Source organism: Mandrillus leucophaeus, unplaced genomic scaffold (genome assembly GCF_000951045.1).
Source record: "Mandrillus leucophaeus isolate KB7577 unplaced genomic scaffold, Mleu.le_1.0 Scaffold12, whole genome shotgun sequence".
Classification (NCBI taxonomy): domain Eukaryota; kingdom Metazoa; phylum Chordata; class Mammalia; order Primates; family Cercopithecidae; genus Mandrillus; species Mandrillus leucophaeus.
Window position 1 is genome coordinate 8,817,409 of NW_012100320.1, and position 24,918 is coordinate 8,842,326.

The 24,918-nt window shown below is 53.7% G+C and overlaps 1 protein-coding gene across 14 annotated transcripts in view; it reads right to left on the minus strand.

Annotated features, from left to right (window-relative positions):
* Positions 1-344: 344 nt before the first annotated feature.
* Positions 345-24,918, minus strand: part of TLE3 (transducin-like enhancer of split 3) — a 49,241-nt gene continuing 24,667 nt past the window's right edge. For 3 of the 14 annotated variants that reach the window (XM_011969044.1, XM_011969011.1, XM_011969073.1), the window contains 14 exons: positions 18,406-18,610; positions 16,886-16,902; positions 12,955-13,074; positions 11,843-11,893; positions 11,090-11,242; positions 10,585-10,717; positions 9,879-10,078; positions 8,708-8,784; positions 7,462-7,711; positions 6,852-7,099; positions 5,682-5,829; positions 4,904-5,054; positions 3,923-3,999; positions 345-2,715 (listed from right to left, as the gene is read on the minus strand). In XM_011969044.1, the coding sequence (XP_011824434.1) occupies positions 2,608-2,715; positions 3,923-3,999; positions 4,904-5,054; positions 5,682-5,829; positions 6,852-7,099; positions 7,462-7,711; positions 8,708-8,784; positions 9,879-10,078; positions 10,585-10,717; positions 11,090-11,242; positions 11,843-11,893; positions 12,955-13,074; positions 16,886-16,902; positions 18,406-18,610 (1,938 nt within the window). In that variant the 3' untranslated portion in view covers positions 345-2,607. Of the gene's footprint in view, positions 2,716-3,922; positions 4,000-4,903; positions 5,055-5,681; positions 5,830-6,851; positions 7,100-7,461; positions 7,712-8,707; positions 8,785-9,878; positions 10,079-10,575; positions 10,718-11,089; positions 11,243-11,842; positions 11,894-12,954; positions 13,110-16,885; positions 16,903-18,405; positions 18,611-24,918 lie in introns of all 14 variants that reach the window. The other 11 variants (XM_011969037.1, XM_011969029.1, XM_011969000.1 and 8 more) reach the window with 8 other exon arrangements.

Sequence of the window (24,918 nt, forward strand, 5' to 3'; positions counted from 1 at the left end):
GCTGATTGAGAATGACTTTGACAAAATAAGGAGTTGGAAATCATGTTAATCTCCAGTGCTGAGCGCTTTCGCTAATGGGTGCACGAAATCCAAGCGCCTGGGTACCGCCCCTGGGAATGGGCACCAGCATTCTCCTCTTCCCTCCCAGCCCCCAACTCCCTCCCTGGGGACAATGACCTGCATTTCTGGGTCTGCCCCTTCTGCAAATGCTTCCTTCTGAATCATCCAAAAACACGCCTTTGTGAACTAGAGATCGAAGATCTCCTTGTCCCACCTAAACATGTTAAGTTTAAAATAAAATGGTGCAGGTTTCCAGGGTCCAGATGCTCACAGACACTTTGCAGTTTCGCTTCAAGTTCATTACATTTAATTTTTTTCCAAAAAAGTTTTGCATTGACAGCTGTACAATACTTTGGTGTTAACCTGTGGTCTTCCTTCCCCTCAGTGAACTCTGCCCTGTCCATCTGTCCAGAGGAAGTCTTAGCTCCTACCCCACACCCTCCCTGGCGCTTGGATGGGAGGTGACGCAGTGTGGGATTGTGAAACCCCCGCTGCGCTGTTGGGTATCTGGGGGGCGGGGGGAGCAGCGCGTGGGAATGCTGTGAGATAAGAAGAGCTCACATGGACGGGAAATGGCCCAGGCTCCAGAATGTGAGAGCGACACTGGCCTGGCTGTTTTCCTGCGGGGGGGACTGACAAACTGGGGGGAGAGGCAATTAAGACGCAACAATCAAACCAACCTTTAAATAGTAACTTTTAAAAATATAAAAACAGTTCAGTACAATGACTTTTCATTCTTTTTTTCTTCAGGAATAACTTTCTTCTACCCTCACCCTCCCTTCTGGCTAGAGCCTTAGCAAGAGGTGGCAGACGGACATCTGAGGCCCAGAGAGACTCCGGATGCCCCACGCGCCCAGCCTTGGAGAGGCACAGGGTGTGGCGCCAGCCTCCACATCCCATGCCCGGTGCGCTCAGCTGGGGAGCAACCTCACTGAAGGTGGGTGGCGTTCCCTGGAGCCCCTCCCTCCTCCTCAGCAGACGGAATCACGCATTACAAAATAATCCATAAAAATGCGGTATAAAAATTATCTTCGATATGCTACATCCATGGAGAGCCCGCCACCAGGACTCACAGCGGCCTTTAGCTTTTCTTTAAAAGAAGAATAAGAAAAAAAGACCAAAAGGAAAAGAAACAAAAAAACAACCCCAATCCTAACACCTCAGAACATGGTACCGAAAGGTGGCACCTGCCAGAGGCGATAGTCTACCTAACCTGTTTGGGCCACGAGAGACTGCAATCTGCAAGAAATATCCACAGTGTGCCAGATCTGTGTCCCCCTCTCCCAGCCCCCAACCCCCACTGCCCTGCCCAGGGCGGGGGTGAGGGAGATCCTCCTTTCAGACTCACAACCCTGTAGGTTTAAACACTTTCCCCCCTCTAAGGGGAGAGGAAGAGGCTGTAGGCAGGAAGGGGGAGAAGGCATTTTATAAAAGGACATCACTTCTAATTCTTTTTATTCAAATTAAAAAAAAAAAAAGCACCCACATCAGTTGCTATTTTTCTCTGGTAGCTCCCTGAGCTGAGTTGCTATGCTGTCTTCTAACTTTTTGTCCTTTTTAGGCTGTGTCCCAAGATTCAGAAGAGCTGGAGAGGGAGTTCCTTTGAACTTCCATTGCTCATAACAATAACTAAGTGTGCACCAAAGAGAAAGACCAGGCTGAGGAGGAGAGAGGGAAAGACCAAGAAAGAGAGACACAGAGAGGGCAAGAGGCAGCCAGAGTGCAAGAGACCACAGAAAGCTCTGTTTCTGCAGGCGTCTGCCCGAACAGGCCCCCATCTCAGTGCCTTCCATCCCTCAGTCTGGCCGGCTGGTGCTCAGTCCAGATGCCCAGACCCGTGTGGACGGACAGGCATTCCAGCAGGTACCTTGCGGCCAACCTGGTTGCCTTTTCCACAATCTAAGACTTTTCTCCTCATTCTTCAATTGGTTCCTCTCCCTGTCTCCTCTTCCCAGGTGAGAACATCTGTTTATTTAAAAAAAAAAAAAAAAAAAGCCACCACCACGAGTGGATTACAAATACAGCAGGCGAAACACACGGTCAGAGTTTCCGGTGGGAAGGGGCCTCTCCCACTGGTCAGTCCGCAATAGGAGTCTGTTATTTACATTTTTCACAAAACTTGTGCACTGCACAATCGGCAAAAAGAGACCCCCTCCCCCAGCACAACAATGTGGTCCACTCCAGCATCCCCGACCCAAGGTGGGGCACAGGGCAAAAGAAAGGGGAAGAACAAAGAGACTCATGAGCGGGTCTGTGGGGAACCGGAGCCATAAGCCTCCAATAAATCTATTTGTAGCAACTGCCAGCATTGTTCAGGGGGAGGAGGAGGAGCAGAACCCATCCGAGTCTGTGAGACACATCAATCTAGGCCCAGAAGTCCAGATCGTGATGGGGCACGCGCCCTCTCAGCCGGCCGGAGCGCAGCCCCGAACGCGCGGCTGCCTGCGGCCCATCCTCCGCCATCCTCAGGGCCCCTCGCCTGGGGGTCTCCCTGTCAGAGCCGAGTCGGTTTCTCCCAGAGTTTGACAGCCCTGCTGGAGTTCTTGTTTAGTAGATGACCTCATAAACTGTGGCCTTCTTGTCACCAGAGCCTGTTACAATGTATTTGTCATCCGCCGAAATGTCACAACTCAAGACAGACGAGGATTCTTTAGACTGGAGGAGGAAGACGAGGAGAAGCAGCAGGAAGGCGTGGGGTGCGGGGAGAAAAAAGACAGGAATTCATTTTCCAGTGCTCAACACCATCTCGGTTCTCTTGGAAACAATCGCCCTCCTCTGCCCCTCTCTGATGCTCCAACCTGGAGCACAGTGCAGTGAAGAGGAGGTGGGGAGGCTTTAAACCACCCATGAAGCATTTTCAGGTAGAGCTCCCCTCCCACCTGCTTTTCCACAATGAAAAGCTCAGCAACAGTCTCCCATGTGATCTTTACAGTAAGTCATAATGATCACAACAGGACGCTTTAGCACGAGCTTCTCTGAGTTTACAAATAGGAAGAAGCATTTCCGAGCTAGGAGCTGGCGTCAGCAGCTCAGGCCCACAGCCTGATGAGTTAGGAAAAGGATTGGCACCTGATGTTTGAAGCATGTGCTGTAACTAAAGACCCTAACAATGAGGTCTGACATGCTAGACACCAGACATTTCAGTCTGGGTCCAGAAAGTGGCATGTTGGCTGAGGGAGTGAGAGAGAACGCAAGAGTGTGTGTGTGTGTGTGTGTGTGTGTGTGTGTGTGTGTGTGTGTGTGTGTGTGCGAGAGAGAGAGAGAGGGGGGGAAGAAAGTGTGTGTGGGAGACTGAGTGTGCATGAGTAAATGAGTGTGAGTTTGATCATGTGTGGGAAAGAGTGCACGTGTGTGTGTGCATACGTGTGTGTGCCAAAGTGCAGTATGGCAGGCCCCAGATCCTGGTAGATTACAAAAAGCCTCTTCCTTTCCTCCTCTCTTTCCTGTCCATGTCCCTGCTGGTGCTGAATGGAGGTGGAAACACTCACTCACTCGAGGAGGGAAGCTGCCCAGCGCACCTCCTGCAGGTGCTCAGCATCCAGCCCAGAGCAGAAACATTTATGCTACTCCTCGCTCTCCAAATCCGCCAAGCAAATCCGACAAGCGCCCCTGCTTAAAAGCCCTTGCCCTCGGGGGTCAGAAGCCATTAGTAGCAGATTGTATGTCTTGCTGGAGTCCCCAGGTCCCTGGGAGAACCCATCTTGCTCCCCCCATCAGGTAGGGGTGGGGAGGGGACCAGGGCAGGTCTGATCCTGGCTCCAGGCTCCTCCTGTTCTTCCTCCTGCTATCCTCACTCCCATCACCACCGCCAAGTTTCAACTCTGGGTGGAACCCAGAGGAGGGCTCAGATGGTGGGCTGTACCTGGAATATGCTGGCTCCATAAGGCGTCCTCCAGGCGTTGAGAAGGTTATCCTTCCCAGTGCTCACGAACCACTTGCCTGCAGGTGGGATGCAAAGGCATGATCAGGTTGTAGCTCACTGCCCTCTAGAGCAAGACCAGCCCCAGACATGACCAGCTGCCATAGAAAAGCAGTGAGAACTGCTAACTAGTATGACTCTTCAATTTCGAGAGGCATTTTGCAAATGACACGTGGATACCTGGAGAAGGCCTTTCTTTGAAATCCAGGGGGAGGGCTGGGCGGGGCTAGGGTGGGAAAAGGTAGGATTTGAAGTTAATTGCAGTGATAACACTGCCCCGAGAGACTCTTGTTAAAGCCACTAAGGTTGACTGGCCTTTCTAAATTCTACTACTGGAAGGTGGCGGGAAACACCGAAAATATCCAAGCCCTGGGAGTCTGGAGACCTGGCTGAAGACAGCAGTCAGTGGGCGCCCTTCCTCCAAGCAGGCACTCGGCCAGGGCTCTACATGTGTTAAAGCTCTGTTGCTCCCTGAAAGCCATGAACACCATGCTATTCCCGACCACAGAGGAAAATCCACTAGAGTACAGAGAGGGTGAGATGTCCAAGACTGCACAGCTTGTCAGTGGAGGAGCAGACATTCCCATCCAAGGCTATCAGATGTCAAAGCCAGTGGTTGTAACCACCAAGAGGAACTACCTGCACTGCTACTGTCCTGTTCCTTTGCCCCAAGCCTGCAAGAACTGGCTCTGGCCTAGTGTCCTGAGAGTTCAATAACTCATGGTGACATCTGCATCCAAGAAACAAGGATGGGGAACAAGATCACTAAAGGGTGCTGAAGGGGCACCAGCCCAGGGGTTAGGAGGCCTGGTTCCGGGGCCTGGCTCATTCTGTAAGCTTTAGGCCCCTCGTCTGTCCTGTTGGGTCAGGCTGCCCTGGGCTCCCCACCCTACTCCATCAGGCCTGGGCCCATCCCAGGCTCACCGCAGTAGGCGAACTTGAGGGAGAGCACGCAGCTCTCGTGCAGGTGCAGCTGGTACTTGTCAGGCTTGGTGTGGTGCAGCACCTCCACGTTGCTGCTCTCCATGCCCACGGCCAGCCACTCCCCAGTGGGGCAGTAGCCCAGCGAGAAGATCTGCAGGCAGTGGGAGGGGAGACGGACTGAGCTCAGCATTCTTTGCCCTCAAGAGGAGGGCGGCTCCCACAGGTGCTGCTCAGGTCCTCTGAGGCTCAGGGTCCCTCCCTACCCACCCAATAACCCAGGAGTATGGGAGGTCATTTTCCATCCCATTTTATAGGTGAGAAAGCACAGACATTTTGCATTCAAAGTTACTGTCTCTGTGACTTTCGTCTTTCCTTAAGAAAAAATTGAGTTAAAAAAAAGGCCTACTAAAATATTAAACATTTAAGATTAAAATATTAAAGTGGGGAATGCAAATAAGAAATAATAATCCCTGGCATTTACTGAATGCTTTCTGTGAGTCGGGTTTATGGCTACGGTGCCGAGGACAAAGTGCTCAACAGCAGCGGAGAAAGAAATCGAATTCCTACAGTTGGGCCAAAAGTGTCCAACCCCAAGATCATCTCTGTCTGTTTCATTGCTGCTTCCTCCCAGAAGCCTTCCCAGATGGCTCAGGTTGGTCCCGAGTCTCTTGGCAATGGCCACTCTGTGAGGATCCCTTTGTCCCTGACCCAGCCACTGGGGCCCTGGAGGGAGGGCACACACTGCTCTTTGGGAAGGGAGGAGTCTTGGGCCGCACACCTGGGAAGTGAAGTCATGCTGCTGTAGCTGCCGGCCCTCCCGCAGGTCCCAGGAGCGCACCGTGTTGTCCAGGCCCCCTGTCCACAGTTTGGTGCCATCGTGGGAGATGTCTATGCAGCTGGCCCCATCCGTGTGGCCCTGGAACTGCCTATGAAAGTCAAGCAGGGAGGAGGATGAGCCCCGGGAACCACAGACTGCCAGGTGGCAGCCATCCCAGGGGCAGTCTGAGCAGAAGAGGAAACTGAGGCCCAGAAGAGTGCACTATGCACATGGTCCCTTAGTGAGCTTGCAGCAAAGCTAGCTCTGGCCTCTTTTCAGTTCCACAGAAGGGTTTGCCCCGGGACAAGTCCCGTGGGAAATGGGGGGTGAAAAGGGGACCTCACACCAGGCTTCTGAGACTGAATCCCTCCAGGGTGGGCCTCTGGAGAAGGTGGAGCTGGAGGCTCAGGAAGGCCCTGGGGAAGCCATGTGTGAGATGACTGATAAAGAGAATGCAGGGCCTCACTGCCTTTAGGACACAGCTCCTTAGCCCGCACTCCATGCGCCCTCAATTTACCCTCTTAATCTATCTCTTCACCCTGCATGAACTATGGGGCTGAGGCCATCCACGAACACGTTGAATAACACACACAGCCCATGTATAAGAGTCAACTGGGCCAGGCACCCCGTCTGCTTTTGCACTGTAGCACTGTCAGAGGCAGATGCTCCATTGTCACTGTTTTACACAGGAAGAAACTGAGCCGCAGGGGTTCAGCAACTTGCACTAGGTCATAGTGGAGGCGGGATTCAAACCCAGCAGTTTTGTCCTGAGGCTTGTCTAGACACCACATGATGTGGCTTCCCAGTCAGGTCTCCCCAATCTGGTCTCTGGGCCTCTGCTCCCAGCCTCTCTGCTTGCTCCACTAATCTGACCTCCACTTTCCCAGACATGCTCTAGCTCCACTTTCTTCCCAGAGCCCTCTCCAAGCTCCTGGGCCCAACGGCCCTCCCTCCTCTGTCCCTCGCATAAGGCAGGCAGAGCTGTCTTTTCACCTGTGCATCCCTCATCCCAACGATTATGGCCACCCCATGGCACCTCAGACAAGGCCAAGGTCACAGCAAACAAGACCAGGCAGGGTGGGTAAAAACTTCCCCAGGACGAGGCACTAATGCTCCCTCCTGACGGCTCACCTGACCAGGGTCTGGTTGTGCAGGTCCCAGACAGCTATGTTCCCGTCGCTGCAGCAGGAGAAGCAGACTTTGGCATCAGGGCTGATGGCCAGAGCATAACAGGCGGGAGCCGAGGACGTCAGCTCGGCCTTGATGCGGGGCGTGGGCGAGGCCAGGTCCCAGATGGTGAGCGTGCTGGCCTCGCCGCCCACGATGAGCGTGCGCCCGTCAGGAAGCAGCTTGCAGGAGCGGATGTAATTGTCCCTGTTCTGGAGGGAGAAGGGGCAGGGCTGAGTGCTGCCTACTTCCCCTCGTGGGCACCAGGAGAGTCCTGTCCAGCAATACTGAGCACCCTCACCAGCCCTGCTTACAGCCTCCCCTATACCCAGCAGCTGCCTGGCTGTCCCCATTCCTCAAATTCACAAGCCTTTGATCTTTCATGAATACCAGGAGGTCAGTATCAGCCCCACACACAGAAGGCACAACTGGGGCTCAGAGAGGTTAGTCAGCTTGCCTAAAGTTGCTCAGCCAATACGATGCTGAGCCGGGCCCTGGGGCTCTCCCCCGTGGCCCAGGCTACCCCATCCTCCTACACCAGCTGGAGGAGGTGCGGCGGCCCTGGGATTCTCACCAGGCAGTCCAGCTGGGAGATGGGGCTCTTGCTGCCTGGCTGGCTGATGTCCCAGATCTTCACGCAGCCCTTGCCACCTGTGTAGACGTGCCTCGTGGGGTTGCTGATGGTCACGGCACACACCACCTCCCCGTGGCTGAGTGTGTTAATCTGCCGGGCGTGCCTCGGGATGCCGGGGCCTGCCAGGGCGTCGTGGGGGAAGGGCACGGGCTGCATCTGCCCATCAGCGCTCACATGGAATGAGTACGCTCTGAAAAGGTGAGAACCGTCACTGCTGCCATCCACCCCGGCCCCTCAGAGTTCCCACAGGCCTGGTCCAGGTCACCTGCACCGCCCCCGACTGGCTGCCCTGCCTCCAGGCCCCTCTGCTCTGAAACCTTTCGAACCCAGTAACCCCATGTACTGGGAGGGCTCCACCAGGGTGGAGAGTGCTTAACAGACCAGCTTTGATTTTTACACCCGGTTATATATCCTTGCTCCAAATCAGACCAGAAACCCACAGATGTCCTGGAATGCCCTTTCCCACGATCCATACATTCCCCCAACAAGCCAGCCCTGGAAAGGGCATGGCTGAAATGCCACCTCTTGCTTTAGGAGCCGGCGGTATTAGGGAAGGGATCTGCTTGCCCCTCAATAGCAAATGGGAAAGTCCGTGTCAGAGTCGGTGGGGGCCAGCCTGGCCTGCCTGCTGTTTCCGGCTCTGGTGGGCGCCCTCTCAATCAGCATCTAGATTCTCGGGACAATTAGAGGACTGTGTCAGGCAGTGTCTCCGCATTATCTATAGGCTCAATCTTTTAGTTTCCTAGCAACCCGAGGAAGTGAAGGGCTGGGGAGAGTGTGCCCTCCAGGGGAGGAAAGCACTGCTGACAGGGAAGGGCCTGCGACCAGCGGCACTGGGGCCTTCCCAGCAGGTAGAGCCCAAAGGAGTAGGCAAGGCCCACCACAGCTCCAGGTGACTCGGTGAGGAGTGTTCCTTGTCTCCCAGCCCAGTGGCCATGTACTTAGCTAACCCCATGGCTCCTCTGTTGGAGGGAGCTTCTGTGGGTGCTGAGAAGCATGGCTTGGCTATAGTTTTCTGGGGTTGCAACCAGGCCTCGGTGCCTCCAGAGGGACAGATACCTTTCCAAAGGGACATGCACCAGGGCAAATTCTTCGTCAGGGGATGGCGTGTGTTGTTGGAAGGGGGGGTAGAGTGCTCTCTCCTCCCCACCCTACAAAGCATGCAGTAAGTATAGCCAAAGCTTACGGTTTTCCTCCAGGAATGGAGGCCAGGCTTGAGGGGAGGCCTGTGGCCCGCATTGGGGGGTGAGGGTCAAAACCAACCTGTAAAGCAAGGCAAGACAGCCCTCCATCAGCCGTGTTGCCATACACCCCCACCCCTGCCTCCTCCACCACCCACCCGGGGTCCTACCTGCATGGCTCTGCCACTTTATAACCCAAGAGACAAGCTGAGCAGAGCAGAGCCCATTGATTCAGAGGAGACACAGGCCCAGGAAGGCCCGTGGCAGGGAGGGGGTGACAGTGTGTAGACCCCACTCTGAACCAGCATCCTCCCTGTTCTGCCAGGCAGAGCTGGCCCTGCCCTACTTCTTTCCTCTCCTGTGGTCCTAGTGGGCCTGCCAGTGGAGAGAAGGCCACCCAAGGTCCAGGAGGTAAAAAGGAAAACTATCTCCTGAAAAAGGGCCCCTCTCTCCGCCAACCCTAACTCTTCTTTTTCTTTTTAGTTTTTGAGATGGAGTCTTGCTCTGTCGCCCAAGCTGGAGTACAGTGGCGCAATCTTGGCTCACTGCAACCTCCGCCTCCCAGGTTCAAGGGATTCTTCTGCCTCTACCTCCCGAATAGCGCCTGCCACCACACCCAGCTAATTTTTGTATTTTTAGTAGAGACAGGCTTTCACCATGTTGGCTGGCCAGGCTGGTCTCGATCTCCTGACCTCAGGTGATCCACCCGCCTTGGCCTCCCAAAGTACTGGGATTACTGAGCCACCATGCCAGGCCCCTAACTCTTATTATTCATTCACCACAATAGAAAGTCTTGTAACGACCAGTCCCATCTACGAGACCCCTGCTCCATGAACATCACCTGACTCGCCTGGGATTCCCACCCCCCAGAGCTGGGAAAGGCAGGCTCAGCCCCGTTTCGCAGACTGAAAGGGAGGCTGCCTTGCGTGAGGTCACAGGGCAGTTCGTAGGCCAGTGGGGGATGGAACCCAGGTCTGCTGGCCCCAAAACGTGTGCCCTTCCAGCTAAGTCTCAATTGTTTTCGATACACGTTCTCCCCACAGGGTCAGCTGCCTGGCCTCGAGACCCTGAGGGGCCCCCAGGCCCCCTTTGGCATGTGGAGAGCACCCCTCCAACCCCCACCAGCTCCCCACACCGCGCCCAGTCCCCAAGAAAGGAGCCAAAAGGTCTACGTACAGCTCCAAAGCTCACCATTGGCGATCGGCCGTAGGCAGCGGCTGCAGCGGCGGCGGCGGCACTCATCTGGGGTGGGATGTTGTGCAGGCTGGCGTAGGCGCCAGGACTGGTGAGTGAGCCGTTCATCTCGTGGTGGCTCATCATGGCGAAGGGCGCTGCATAGGAGCTGGTGATGGAGATGGGCGTGCGCAGAGCCGAGGCTGCGAGGGGGTGAGCATCAGGGAGGTGGGCCTTAGGGGGATTGGGACATGGCCACGGCCGCCTCACCCAGCGATAACCCTCCCTGCATTCTCAAGCTGCCTGCTCCAGGCAGTCCCCTCAGACTGAACCCACCCAACTGGGATCCCTGCCTTCAGAGCCAAAGAAACTTAGAGCTTGGCAGATGCACCCACCTGTTTTTACAGAGCAGGATATGGAGGCCCAAACGGGTTTGCATAGAGCCTCACTGGACTAATGACAGGGGTGGGAACAGATCTTGGGAGCCCTGACCTGTCTGATGCTGTTTTCATATGTCTGGCCCAGCAGGGGCCCCAGAAGCCTTGGTGTCACCTCCTCCTCAAATCTGACCGTGAAGTCCCCAAGGGCAGGCCCTGGGAGACACTGCCTGTGCTCTATCCCATGGGTGTGTGTGACCCCTGCCCTGGCCAGGGGCAGACCCCCTCCCCCCAATCAGATCAACCCAGCCCATGGTGCCTACCCATTATACCTATCGGGTCCATGCCCGGAGGTTTACCCGGCATCGACCTGAGCCCTGGGGTCGTGCTGGTGCCTGGAGTTGGGGCGTCGTTCCTTGGGGTTGGTGTGTTGGACTTGAGCCCAGGGGTAGAGGATTTGTCGTTCTGAAGAGGGGAGATGCACAACAAGGGAGGCCATGAGGCTTCCATTCTCCTAGGAGCTGGGCACAACTGGTGCCAGTCCCAACATGAAGCCCAGAGCCAGCCCCGTAGGAAGCTTCTGCCGAACAGCCTCTCAATCCTTACCCAACCTTGTTTGGCAGGGACTGGGGTGATCACTCCCATTTTACAGATGTAGCAACCAAGGCTCAGAAAATGTTAACTCATTAGCACAGGCCCAGCAGGCACAGGAGGTAAACCTGGGCCAATCACCCATCCAGCTTCTTCCACTCCACCCCTCTGCCCGCCAATTGGCACCATCCCAGCTCTGGTCCCTGCTGCTCCCTTTCCACTCCCTTCCACCCAGACCCCACATACATGACCAAGGTCTTTGGTCTTGGAGGAAGGTGTGCTACTGGAAGAGGCCACCGAGGCGGGGCTGGTGGGGGCATCCTTTTTCAGGCTACGGGCCTTATCCAGCCCATTTTCAGGAGGGGAGTGTGCCGGGCTGACCCGGGGCGTTGCGGGGTCCTGAAAACACAAGCGATGCAGAGATGCACTGAAAGCAACAGCCAGCCTTGAGGCTTCCCTGCTCTGGGAGTGAGAAGGGAAAGGGCATGGGTGTGGGAAGAAGAGCTTGGCTCAAAGACTGGGGGTCCCACAGTGAGGGGAAACTAACTCTTAACCATCTGGTCCGACTGAGGCCTGGGGAGTGTGGAAGGGTGATCTGCCCAATGTCAAACACAAGTTCAGGACTTCAATCAGCCTGCCTGGGTTTGGCCGAGTGTGGATGCTCTCCAGCTCCTCCTCCTCAGGCCCCTGAGGCTGAGCCCCTGGGGGGGATGGAGGATCACTCACGGGGAATAGAAGATGGCCCCTATCTGGGATCTTTGGGGGTGTCTCTCTGGAGACGCATTGCAGGAGGCCCTCCGGGCCCATAAATGCCTGGACACCATGCAGCAAAGCCCTGCCCTGCTCCTCTTGGCCCCCTGAGACCTCAAGACTGGAGGCCTTGTCTCCCTGCTCAGGCTGCCAGCAATATTAGAACAGACAGAACAGATCCCACCCTGGGGAGGAACAATCCCAAACCATCCCCAACCAAGAGCCCCCTTCAACCGGGCCTGCCCATACCTCATTGGAAACATCCACCACCAGATCATCACTCTTGTCCCCATCACTGTCCTGCAACCAAGAGAGAAGCCAAATGGTAAGAGGCCACACTTTCCCCACCCCTGACCGGGCCCAAACTACCCTATCCTTCTACTGGCCAGGACCTGACACCAGGCCAAACTCCAAAGTCCATGCTTTCTACTCCAGCCCTGCCCTTCCACAGGCTCCACTCCAGCTCAACACGGTCCCCCTGTGAGGCTGTCCCCTACCCCAGCCCCTAGGTTACTCCACTCCTGTGCCCACTGGGCAGCCACACTGACACCCACCCCATCATAACAGTTCTAAGCCCCTGCCCCCACAGCCTGCCCTTCTGCTTCTCTCTGAAGCCAGAACCTTCTTCCCAGCTGGTTTTACATTCACCATCCTTCACAGTCAGTGTGCTGCTCTCATCTGGTCATTCCCCCCGCTCCGTGTGGGATAGTGACTTGCCTTCTCTCCCAGAAACACAGCTGAGTGCCCTTTGGGTGTGCAATGTGCCCGAAGCCACACAGCAGCCATGTAGCTGAAGAGGGCTGGGTGCAAGACTGCAGAGGCCCTGATCATATCCTTCCCTTCCCTCTGTTCCAGCTCTCAGCCCTGCACAGCCTGGCACAGGGGAAACACAACAGCCATGCTTCCACTAGGGTCTCATGTGCCGGGGGCCTCCCATTAAAAGGCTAATGAAAGACATGACTGGGTGGCCAAGTGAGTGCGTGCCTGGGGCTGACTGAGAGGACTGTAGGGTCCACATTTTGTGGGGCATCGGGAGCAGCTCCTTAGAGCCAAGTGGGATTCTGGCAGCACCGTGACAGCAGCATGGGGTTGTTGGCCCATCTGTGGGAAGAGACCCCATGAAGGCCAGGACGACCTCCCCGTCTACCTTTGCCCTGGAGTGGCTCACACACTCACAGTGTGTGAACTTCACCCTAGCCCCGTCCCCACCCTGCCCTCCTCAACGAGGCCGCCTATTGCCACCTGTGCTGCTCTGACTCCCTGCCAGCCATAAGAGGACCCTGGCCATAGCTTGGGCCCTGCAGACACCCCCTCCCCTACCCAACAGAAACCCCAGTGGCGCCACGGCCCCTCGGACGTACATATCGGCTCAGGCTGTCCTTCTCCTCCGCCTTCCGCTTCTTGGCTTCCATGCTGTAGTCCGCAGAGCCCCGGTGCTTTTCACTGGCCCGGAGGCTTTCCGAGGGTGACACAGAGTTATTCTGGAAGGAAGAAGAGGGTTTGGGGTTAAAACTTTCTGCTGTGTGTAACAACTCACACATCCACACACTGCTAAGTGCAGGTGACAGAGAGGTCAGAGGAGGGAAGAGAAGCTGAACTCCTCTCTGCCCTGCAGATCGTGGCTCCATCAGAGCCTTGCCAGGGAAGCCTTCCCCACTCCCCAGACTGAGTTCCCGGGGAGATGCCCTGGGAGCACCCCCAATTCTCTTTTGCAGCTCTGAACTGCTATTAAATAATTAACCCCGCAGTGAGCCGTCTGCCTTCTGGCCTGTGAGACTACGCTCCGTGAGGGCGAGGGTCACCTGGGTCTCGTTCACCACCCATCTCGAGCCTGCCGCACTCATTTGCTCAAAGGACGGGTAAGTGGAATTTGCACTGAGTCTTGTAAGACGGATCCGAGCTGACAGGCGGGGGCCATGAGCAATACTTCATTTGCTGAGCCCAATAGGAATGGGGAGATTGACAGGGAAGGAGGGTGTCAGGCAGCCACCAACTTCCCAGTGGAGATGAGCAGCCGAGCATTCGGTGTGAACACCCCCGCCTCCATGGCAAGGCTGTCAGCACTCTGGAGAAACACCAGGGTTGTGAAAAAACAAAAATGCCACGTCATGAAGCCTTCCCCTCTGACAGAGACAGGAAAAGGCGCAAGGGCAGGGACAGTCACCGCCTCTGTAGCCATTACCAAGTGGAGACCCTGAGAGGTTGGCGAATATGCCCAAGCTCTCCTAGCAGAAGGTGGCACAAAGGGAACCCCAAATTTTCGTGAGTTCTCCCTCAACTATAAAGCAAATGAGGATGAGAAGCCTTTGGGATGGGAGGCCTGGGAAGAGGGAAGATGATGGAGCAGTCCTGGGGGTTGATAGTGGGCAGAAATCACCATGTGGCTGTTACCACCGAGCTGGGGAGCAGGGAGGGAAGTGCTACTGGCAAGGGCACCTGCCAGCAAACCTCTGTATCCAGAGAATAACATCAGGACCAACGCCCCTCTACAATATTGGTGAAGTTTACTCCTTCCTAAGAGCCCAAACTTTACCTTCACCCACCCACCAATTTCCAAGCAGCTGCCCTGGGTCAGGTCTGGTGCTGCAGGCCAGGAGTGGCAGAATGAACGAGACACAATCCTGGCCCTCCAAAGCAGCTATGGTCCAGCTATGATGGAGCTGGAAGAAAAGGACAGGCCATCCCCAGTCCCAGTCCCCATGCAACACAGGAGGTCACATGGAGACACAGAGGGACATCTGTTCAGAAGAGAAGAGCATCAGAGGGCAAGTGGAATGAGGCTTCACTTCTCCACTTTCTCAGAGGCCAAGGGTGGCTCAGGGGTAAGGGCCACTTGGAGGGAACAGAGCTGGGCAGTATTCGGTGGGAATAGTGCGGCAACCAACCTCAGAACTTAATTTCCTTTCCTAAGCCGGTTTCTGGGCAGCCCTTCCCTGCCAAGTTTCTGCCTGAAGCAAATTAAAATGGCAGAGTTATCAAGCCTTGAAGAAAAAATGGAGGTTATAATGGAACTGCAGCTCAACCTTCCCCACAGCCGTGCAGGAGCGGCGGCGATGCGCGCACAGCCGCAATTCAATTAGCTGCTGCAATCGCCGGCAGAAAAATCACCGTCATTTCATTTCATTTCCTCTGACGGTGGCGGCCACCCTGTGCTAAGCAGAAATGCTTCCAGCCCCTCGCACTGGCTGCCCCTTGCAGGCGGGCGGGCAGGGGAGGGGGCGTGCGGCTGCTCGTGTTTCTCCTTGCGACCCGGTGCTCGGCTCGGGAGAACAGCGAGCTCTTTCTTCTCATGCAGTCAGGCTGAAAACCCTCGCCGCTACCGGAGAGTCATGTCAGGCATTTAGCGGCATCGATCCAGCCCGCCTCTGGCTGGCAGGCGGCCAAAAAACTAAGTATTTTTTATTGCTTCGGCTAGGCAAGGAAATATGAATGAAGCTACCTCTAATTGGACTCCAGACTAACCCCTCTGGGACAGCTTCCAGCCCGTCCCCCATCCCCCCTCCCACTCTGACACAGCCTTGTCCTTCCTGCCGTAGGCCTCATCTGTTGACAACCTGGTTTCCAAAGCCTGATTATTTCAGTCTACACCGCCCCTGACACCGTCACCACTCCACATGCCATGCGCACAGCCTCAGCCCTGAGCTACCCACTGCTGCCTCTGCCCAGCATCTTGATTCATTCCCATTGGAGTTTCCTGTGGCCCATGTGTGCCATGCCTGAACCTCAGTGAGCATGGTAAAGAGCCCAGCTCTTGGGGGTTCCCAGAGAGGGTCTTTTAGCAGAAAACTTTCACAGATGGGGCACAAAGCCACAAGCCAATAGGGATGAGGATGAGGTAAAGACTCATGCTCTTTAGAGAGTGCTGGCCTTCCCACTCCCCCACCAGTTCCACTGCAGTGGGTCCCTGATAGCCAGGTAATCTGGATCCTCAGTCAAGTTACCATGGGTCTTCCTAAACAAAGCTGAGAGGTTGGCCAAGCAGGAATTATTCCCATGGTATAGATAAGGAAACTGAGGCTCTGAGAGGCCAAGGGAACTATGCAGGGTCTCATAAAGCTGGGACCAGACCTCAGTCTTAAAATGTCCAATCCAGTCCTCCTTCTATCTAGGCAAACTGCCTCTCCAAAAATGCCACTGTTGGAGGATCAGTACGGAGGCAGTGAACATGGATTTTCAGCTTCAATGACTCCTCTTTTAGGTACCTAGCCATTCCTCAGCCCAAATATGGTCCTGGATTCCTGAGCATGTAGGCAGGGCAAGAGGCGATGCCAGCCTCACTGCCAATGGGAGGTTTAAAAAGTCAGCCTGGGTTGGGGGAGGGCCAGGAAGGGAAGGAGGGTTGGACTGGAGAGAGTTGCCCAAGGAAGCTGCTGTCTAGATGGTTAGTTAACTGCCTGACCTTCCAAGTCCTACTTAACACGAGGTAATAACCAAAGCCATCCTAACAGATTAGATGGCCCCAGATACAAGGACGGCGATGAGGAATAAAATAGCTTTGCTAATCGCTGGAGGATTTTTTTTATCCAGACTCCACTGCGCTTATTCAGAAGGCTTATTCACTTGAAACAGAACCTCGGAGCCTCAGTGTGATCAGAAAGATTTACAACAAATCTCAGAGCTGGCAGACACGCAGGCGGCCTGGCCTTAATGCTCGCCTGCTAGCACTTTCTTAAATCGAGTGAAAGCCCAGAGCAGGGAGAAACTGCAGGCGTTTGAAGGGAATGAGGTGGATGCAAGATGATACAGAGGCATCCTAGCTGGGGGGTGGGTAAGAACCTTGGCCCTCAACATGGGACACCTCGGTCCTTAGACCTGGGTTTAGCCCAGAGACTCTACAAAGCCCCTTGCAATGGAAGACCCAGGGCTAGTCAGCTGACCTCTCAGAGTATCACCTCTCATATAAAAGGGAGTTAGAGCTCATTTAGCCCAAGCTCTTCATTTGACAAATGGCAGACCTAAAGCCTGGGGAGATGAAGGGCTTCCACAACTGAAGGTCACTCTCAACAGGTGACGACAGCAGCTCCCATTTTATTACAGTAACTACCCCTCACCCTGCCACTACCACCACTGGCTCTGGACTAAGACATCAGCACTGAAGCCGGGTCTCCTAGCTCGGCAAGAGTAAACAAACAACAAAACCCCCCGTTTCAACCCACAGAGCAGAACCGGGAACCCGGAAGCCAGCTTTGGACACCAACTGACTGGTCTCAGGCCCACGATTCTGGGAGCCCCAAGTCCCACCTCCTCCCAGCACCCAAACACCCCTCCGGCTTCCACAGTGCCAACACTTACCGCACTGGATTCTCTCTCTTTGGGGAAGGAAGGCCAGGACAGGAGGAAGGTCAGGCACCCCGAGACAAAAACACAAAAAAGAAAGGAAAAAGGTCAGTCTAAGTCCAGCTGGCTTTTGTGATTTGCTAGTGCACTGGTTTTAAAATGGGCAGAAGGCCTGGATCGCTGTCTCCGTGGATCAGCCAAGGCAGGGCCATTAGGTGGCGTTTCTCAGTTTGGAAATTCGCCACCCAAATTCCAGTGCTGCCCCCACCCCTCCAGTCCCCAGGGTGGGAAAGGGAGGCCTTTGACCCAGTTCTCCCTGTCATGCCAAAGGGCACCAAGTTTACTCTTTAGCAGACTAGGGGTCTTAAGACCACAAGCTTGGGAAGGATCATGCCATACAAAATACCAGCAGGACCTGGGAGTTAAGAACTTTATTGTAAAAATAAAAAGGAATTTAGAAGTGGTTTCTTTAATTTTGTTTTTGAAATTAACACCATTCCCTGATTCTTTGTCAGGATGCCCCTAAAAGTTGAAGCCTCTGATAATTTTCCCAGCTAAGCACTAGCTCCCCAGTTCTCCTGTCTGCTGTGGAGAGGCCCCTCTTCCTCTGCCAAAAGGACCATCCCACTGTAAGACAAAAAAATGTAGCCTCAGTTCTCGGGACCGGCTACCACCCTGTGGCCTGGGCCAAGGCAGGATGGTGACATTCCAGGTCCCTAGTGCTCAGAAGGTGTTGGCTACGTGCCCTGGTAAATACCGTATCTAAGGGCAGAGTGCATTTGGCACCAGTTTTTGAAAAGAGCCTCCCAGGGAGCCAGGCGTTTCTCTTTTCTGATCCAATGAACCACTCTTGAGACCACGCTCGGTGCAGCTTCCTGGGTCCTCATGGTAAGGGCTCACAGCGGGTCAGGGAACAAGTTCTGACTCCAAGAATGTGATCTCTTGCTGGGGTGTGCACTACCCCCATGTACAGGCAGCCAGCTAACAAACCTTTACCTGAGCACTAACTGTGCACCTTTCCCAGGTTTCTGCATTGGTGAGATGTAGATGTAAGGAAAACACCCAAGAACTTAGCCCTGTGCTAGGGAACTAATGATCATGGTAAGCACAAGACATTTTCCAGGGGTAGAATGTAAGAGGACAGTAACAAGGACTTAGCCTTGGCTTCCCAACTCTTAAACTCTTATGAGAACTTGAAAAAGGCCCCTAGTCTGACCAGGAAGGCATCCTGAAGGGGTGGACTGGGGCTGGCCCCTGAAGGCCAGGCATAGGTGTCGTAGGAAGATGGGAGGGAGCTCCAGATGAACAGACAGGGTTTTTAGGACAGGGAGTTCCTACACCAAGGATTAGGAAAAGGTGCATGGGATGCGGATGGCGCTGGCTTCCATGCACCAAGTATTCAACAGATGGCTCCAAATCCTTGGTAACTCTTGGTCCTAGGGTGACAGCACTTGCTGGGTCCACTCACTGTGAGGCCTATGAATGCCCATGCCCAGCCTTGCCCCACCCCACCCTCTGCCCCAGCCCAGCCGCACCTCTGTGATCGAGTTCATGGTGGTTCTTCTCATCCTTCACCGTCAGATGGGCCTGGCTGCCCAGGGCGCCCAATGCCAGCAGCCCGGAGCTGCTCCCTGTCACTGGGGGTATTCCTGGAGGCTGGAGACCTGACGGGTGGGGTGGCAACTGGACCGGGGGGCCGTGTGTGGCATGGGAGAGGTGCTGCGCCTGGAGCTGCTGCTGCTGCAATGAAGTCGGTGGTGAGTACAGCTGAGCTGGGGAGGGCAGGGGAGGCGTGGCCACCTCAGGAGGGAGGGAGGGAGGGAGTGGCTCTTCCCATTCCTCTTGCTCCTTCATTGGGTGGGTGGTAGGGGGAAGCACCCCCAAAACCTTTGCCCCCAGCTCAGTCCACATGAATGTCTCGCTGAAGGAAGTCTGTTAATAGACTGCAATGTAAAGATTTAGGTCTTCAAGCACCCCCCAACCCGTTGTACCCCAGTTTCAGGAAGAATTTCTCAATGTTTGTTTCCAAGCCTGAGATAAATAATGCATGCATCAAAAAACCACAGAGTCACGGGGTTCCCTCTGAGTAGAGAGGGATCCATTTTTAAGCTCGCAGCCCTGGCAGTGTTTGCTCATGCATACATGCCTTCAGCATTAGCTGCCGGCAGCTCCCACCCTGAGGCTGGACTCTGGGGAAGTCTCCTTATTTCTTAGGAACTCCAAGCCTGCCTTACAGAGCAGGGGCAGGACAGGTCATCACAGCAAAGGCCCCAGAGCCAGATGAGCTGGAGGCCAGTGGAATGAGAGCTAACGTCACCGGACATCAGTGGAGAACGGGGTAACTGGAAGAGTGGAGGCTTTGGAACTAGACAGACCAGGACTGGAATCCCAGCTCTGGCACTTCCTAGCTGTGTGGCCTGGGGCAGGTTACCTCAAGTCTTGGACTTCAAATTTCCTCATCTGTAAAAGGGGAAAGCAGCCGACCCCAGAGGATTATTGTAAGATAATGTTTGCAGCAGCTCATGGCACACAGCTACTAAGCCTCATGGCAGCAGCTAATATTTACAAAGAGTTTAAAATGGATTCCTGAACCCTTCTAAAAACTTGCCATGCAGCAAGTCAGTATTACCAACAACAACAATGCAATTCTCTCTGTCTCCTCCCCAGTCAAGGAATCGGCTGCCCTGGCTCCAGAGGCCCAGCTTCCCTACTCAACACTAGCCTCAGGGGCTTCTCTTTCCTCTCCCTTCGCCACACCCAACTTCTTCTCCACTACTGCAAGGGAAGTTAGGTATGCTGGTATTCACCTATGCACACATCTTTCTTCTCAACTTGTGCAAGAGAAGAAAACTAACACTTACTGGATGCCTGAATGAATGCCTGGGCACCTTCCAACCACCTGGCAAGGGAGGGGTTGTGCCCATTTAATAGATGCTTAGGGGGCTGGAGTAGGTAGCTAGTAATTGGCCAAATCCCACCACTAGTAAATCTGTCAACCACCACCCCTCACCCTAAGAATGTTCGTTCCTAACAAGATCCCCAAAGCAAGAGGGGTTGGCGGAGAGTGCCATACAGAATAGATCTGAGAAGCTTCCAGATCTCACACCTTACTAAGGGAGCTCGCCTGTCCATATGAGATGGTTTTCTGGCAACTGTGAACAGATAACAGAACGCAGTGAAGGCCCACGGCTCCGGCAGGAGGAGGCAGTAAGTATTTCAGGTGATGGATAAAGGGCCCCACTCTCCCTCAGCTAAGCTGCAAACTGCCACCTGGCCTCATCCCAAAGTTAATGGCAGCCACAGTAGCCATGGCTCTCCTGGCCCCAGAGGGCTCCCTTTGTCAGTTCTGGGTGAAAGGCAGGCACTGCAGCCGTCGCTCAAAGCTGTCAGAGCACTTCTGTGATGTCTGCTGCTAGGCAGTTCACGTGCACTGTCCCAGGGTGGTCCGACCCCACATCTGCACTGAGACACTATGGCTGACACAAAGCTATGGGGCCGCTGGAGCCAGCATCACAGAGTCCAATGCGGAGATCCAACCCCTCCCAGCTAAGAAACTCCAGCTCCTCTAGGATGGGAGCTTGCTCTGAGCTCCTCCACTTTTTCTTTTTTAAGAAAATGTAATTTTTTATATCTCATTACAAAACTAATACATGCTCATTTTAAGAAAATACTAAAAATAAGTAGACGTTAAAAAGTTTTTTTAATTACCCTTCAATCCTACCCTTGGAAGATTCTACTATTAAATCTGCCTAGGTTTTTATTTATGAAAATCTACACATTTCAAATGTATTTATACAGAAATGAACTCTTGTGAACCATACCGCTATACAGCTTGATTTTAATTTAGGAATGTTTTGAAGAACTTTTCTTGACCTTTTTAATGGCTACCTAGTATTCCCTGGTGTGGTTGGACAATACAACTTTATCTGGATACCTGGTTTTAAAGTGAGTCTCCAGTAGGGCCCCTTTGTTTAGACCAATTGTTAGTAGGCCTGTTAATTCTGCTGGTGGTAACTACTTAGTAAAATCCCAGAAAGCAAGGGCTGAGGTATTTAAGCCGCATTTTATAGTGCAGAGCCAATAAGATCCCTCGAGGAAGAGACAAGGAAGAGGAGGGGAAGGAAGGCTTCAAAGAAGTAGCTTTGCTGCCTGTAGACACAGCTAACTCCTTTCACGAACAAGTCTGTTTCTAGAGAAAATGTGCATTGAACATTTGTACCCAAGGAAAGATGGAGTTGAATAGCTCCACGCACCCTGACTCTTATCTTACCAGGAAAGGTCTCTTCTCCTACCCAACCCTCTAGGCTCAGCTTTGCCCAGTTCAAAGGCTGTCTCCTCTGGATGCCCTCCCACCTCAGGTTAGAATGGATTTCTCTGTTCTACAAGCTCTAACGGCTCAGACAATGGAGCCAGGCAGAATAAGGCGGACTTCCAGCTCTATCCTTTATCAGCTATGAGTCCTTGGACAAGTCAGCCGACCTCTCTGTGTTGTGCAAGGATCACATGTGTAACTACAGGTAAAAACGGAGTAGGTGCTCAGTCTTAGCAAATGGACAGATCCCAGGTGAAAACTGTTTCTTTTGCCTTTGTGCACTGCTTGGCAACCTGTGAGTTCCAGAAACAGAAACTGTGTCTGCTCCATCCTAGCACCGCTAACAGTGCCTAGCATATTTGCTTAGTACATGCCTTCTAAGTAAATTAGTGAAAATTTTGGAAAAGGTGTATGAAGAGGCTGAGAAATGGTGTCCACAGGTGCCAACCGCCTCTCAGCTCCACGCCTTCCCTCCAAGGCCAGTTAGATGCAGCCAGAACAGTTAGTTGGGACAGGAAGCATCAATGGGGTCATGAGGTGTCCTGCTTGCCCAAAACATGAACCAGAGAACCAACGTCAGAAACTTGGAACAGAGGCAGCAGCGGCTGTTTGGCAGGCAGTGGCTTTCAAAGCTGTTAAGCTTCCGAGGCTGGGAGGCTGGTTTTCTGCCTTAGTGTTGTCAGGTAAGAGCGTCCTCTTTGCAAAAGAGAAAAGGAATCTCCCATGCAAACTGAAGCGTTCCTCATTTCCGAGTGCAAGAGCAACCTGCTGCAAAGAGCCAGAAACTCCCTCGAGGTCTCCTTGGGGTGGTTTGAAGGCACAGCGAGGACCGGCCCAGCAGACTCTGGGAAGCAGGGACAGGAGAGCCAAACTCCAAGGCTCCTTCCTCAGTGCGAGAGCAGATGCCAGGGCTCGTCAGATGGAGGGTCTGCTAACAACAATCTTGGGTACAACAGAAAGTGAAACGAAGATTTTTCCCTGACAGGTCTGGGGGCCAGCGGGCAACGCCCCACCTGACCCCCGTCCCTATCACAGCTCAGCATCTCCGCAGGCAGGCGGGCACAGCTGTCCTCAGGCTGTATTCCTATCCCCTGCAACACGTCTGTTGGCTTCAGAGCACAATGTGCTCAAACACAGTGATGTCTGAGTGGGAGGCTGATACTGTTTGCAACTGGGTAGCTTTCCCCATGGCAGAGAAATGGAATCAATTCCACCATCAGAGAATGCCTGTCTCCAGCTTATACCATTCCTTCCAATATGGGAACTTCTCCATCCACAATATGAAAGGAAGTCAATAATTCCTTCTTGCACCCCTAACCCCAAAGAGGGGCTAGGAGCCTGGAACCAAGCCCATGCATGGGCGTTCACTTTTCCCTCCTTGAACATTTCCTGCCAGAGCATAAACAGGACAACGAACACGTACTCCACAAAAGTGATAAGCGCCTGTGACCTGGCTCAGAAGGTGCGGTCACTTCCAGGAGAGGCTGAAGGGAAGATCTTGCTTGCAGAGTATGTGTAACTGGATTATGCACATCACGCCTTAGGCCTTCGCTAGGTAAACTAATGCTGCGTTTCTCAGGTTCACAATTTGGGTTGAACTTAGTTAGTGAAGCTGTCTAAGCATTTCCAGAGCCAAGACACACCAAGGGCTCCCACCAGAGGAGGCAAAGACGGAGTCCGGACTGCATAAAATGAACACTTCTGCTCTCCAAGGACAGCGAGAACAGCTCCAGGCCTCCAACTGCTCCTTCTCTTTCACATCACTCAGTGGGCACCATAGCTCCGTGTGCATTGAACTTCTGGGGTTGGTAATAGCTTTTAGTGCTCACAACAACCCTTGTGATCCCCACTTCAGAGATGGCGAACAGGCTCGGGAGGCTGAACAGCTTCATGAAGTCAGCAGCAACCAGAGCCCAGACTCAAATTCGGCGTTACCCCCCTCCACCACAGCTGCCTGGCTGAAAGACGGATCCTAAGGCACATTCTCTTGGCCATCCTTTCCCTCATACAAAATTCAGTCAATTGAATGCAGCTCATCCACATCTTGGAGTGAATGCAAGAACCTTAGGTACGGCTTCAAAATATCCTGTGTATTCTGTGACAAGCTACAACCTCCCTCTTCCTCCCCTCCCTCCCACTTTAAAAAAAAAAATCAAGTCAAAGCTCTGTGACATCTCCCCTACTATTAATTTCCAAGGGAATGAAGACCAAATTGTCAGTGGGTAAGCAGATGAGACCTCCTCCGCTTTCCAGTCCCAAGACCTTGGGCCATGATACAGCAATTTTAAAAAGAAGGTTCCAGAAATGGGTGATACATCAGCTCACAGGGTCTTAAATCTGCCTGGGAAAGACAGATGTTGCCTTCTGCAAGTTGCTGACCAAGGGTCAAATTTCCCTCCTCGTGCTCAGGAATCTTGTCCTTCTAAAGCCCCTCCTGTTAATTTTATCCAAGAAGCATGTAAAAGAAACAGGGCTACTGTAACCAAGTCTCGCCAGGCCCCAGCTAGAAGACAGACAGTCTTCTTCCTCTCTTCCCTCGGTGGACACCTGAGTTCCCTGTGGTCCAGCAGGGAGTGGGTAGGCTTGGCTCGAGAACCCAGTTCCCTGTATCTGTTTTTCTTTCCCCTTTTCACACACACCATCCTGACCTTGGATCCTGCCCTTTCTCACCAGGAAGGAAGACCCCAGGAATACGCTAATCCTCATGATAAATACGCCACTGGATACCTCCCAGCCCATGCCAGAGGCATCTGATATTCTCTTTGAGTTGAGCTGAGCCACGACCTCAGAATCTTTCAACTCCACGAGCAAGAAAGCCACTAAACAAGTAGGGCAGATGGAAAAACTGAGGCTTGGAGGAACAAAGCGACTTGCCCAAAGCCCTCCTCTAAGTCCAAGACCAGGGTCTCCTTCCGGAGCAGCAAATCCAACAGTGCAGTGGGGGTAGCCACTAGAAGCTGCCAAGAGCCTCCTGGGACCCTCTTTCTCCTGCCCTTTCCTGCTGGGGCCAGGATGCCTGCCCTTTTGCTCAGCCGGTGGCTCTGCATCCCCTGTTATCCTTCTTCACCTCGCTTCCCAGAGGCAGCTCAGCTGCAGGCTCGCTCTCTGCTCTCCTCGAGGAGGAGATAAAGAACGCCCTGACTAGATTAGCGGCCTCCTTCGCTGGAGTGCAGTCAAGCACGGCTCCCCAGCGCGAGCACGCCTCGGCTGTCCGTAATTCCTGCCTTGTGAGGCTCTGTCAGGCGCAGCGATTAGACGGCTGCCTGCTTAATGACAGGGCGATGGCTGCATTCACTCAGAGCTGGAGAAGCAATTACCTTGAAAATGGGGGTCACAGGCCCCACTCGTTGGCTTTAATTGAATTCCAATGTCTGCCTCGAGCTGCCTCGACCTAACTTGTAGCTTCCTAAATACTACTTAAAGGAAGTACAGCTAATCCAAGCAGTGCTTCTCTCCCAATTTTACTCCTTTCTTAAAACTTAAAAAAAAATTATTTTCGTAACAGGATTTTAATCCCAGCACTTTGGGAGGCCGAGAAGGGCAGATCATGAGGTCAGGAGATCGAGACCATCCTGGCTAACACAGTGAAACCCCGTCTCTACTAAGAAATACAAAAACCTAGCCGGGTGAGGTGGCGGGCGCCTGTGGTCCCAGCTACTTGGGAGGCTGAGGCAGGAGAATGGCGTAAACCCGGGAGGCGGAGCTTGCAGTGAGCTGAGATCCAGCCACTGCACTC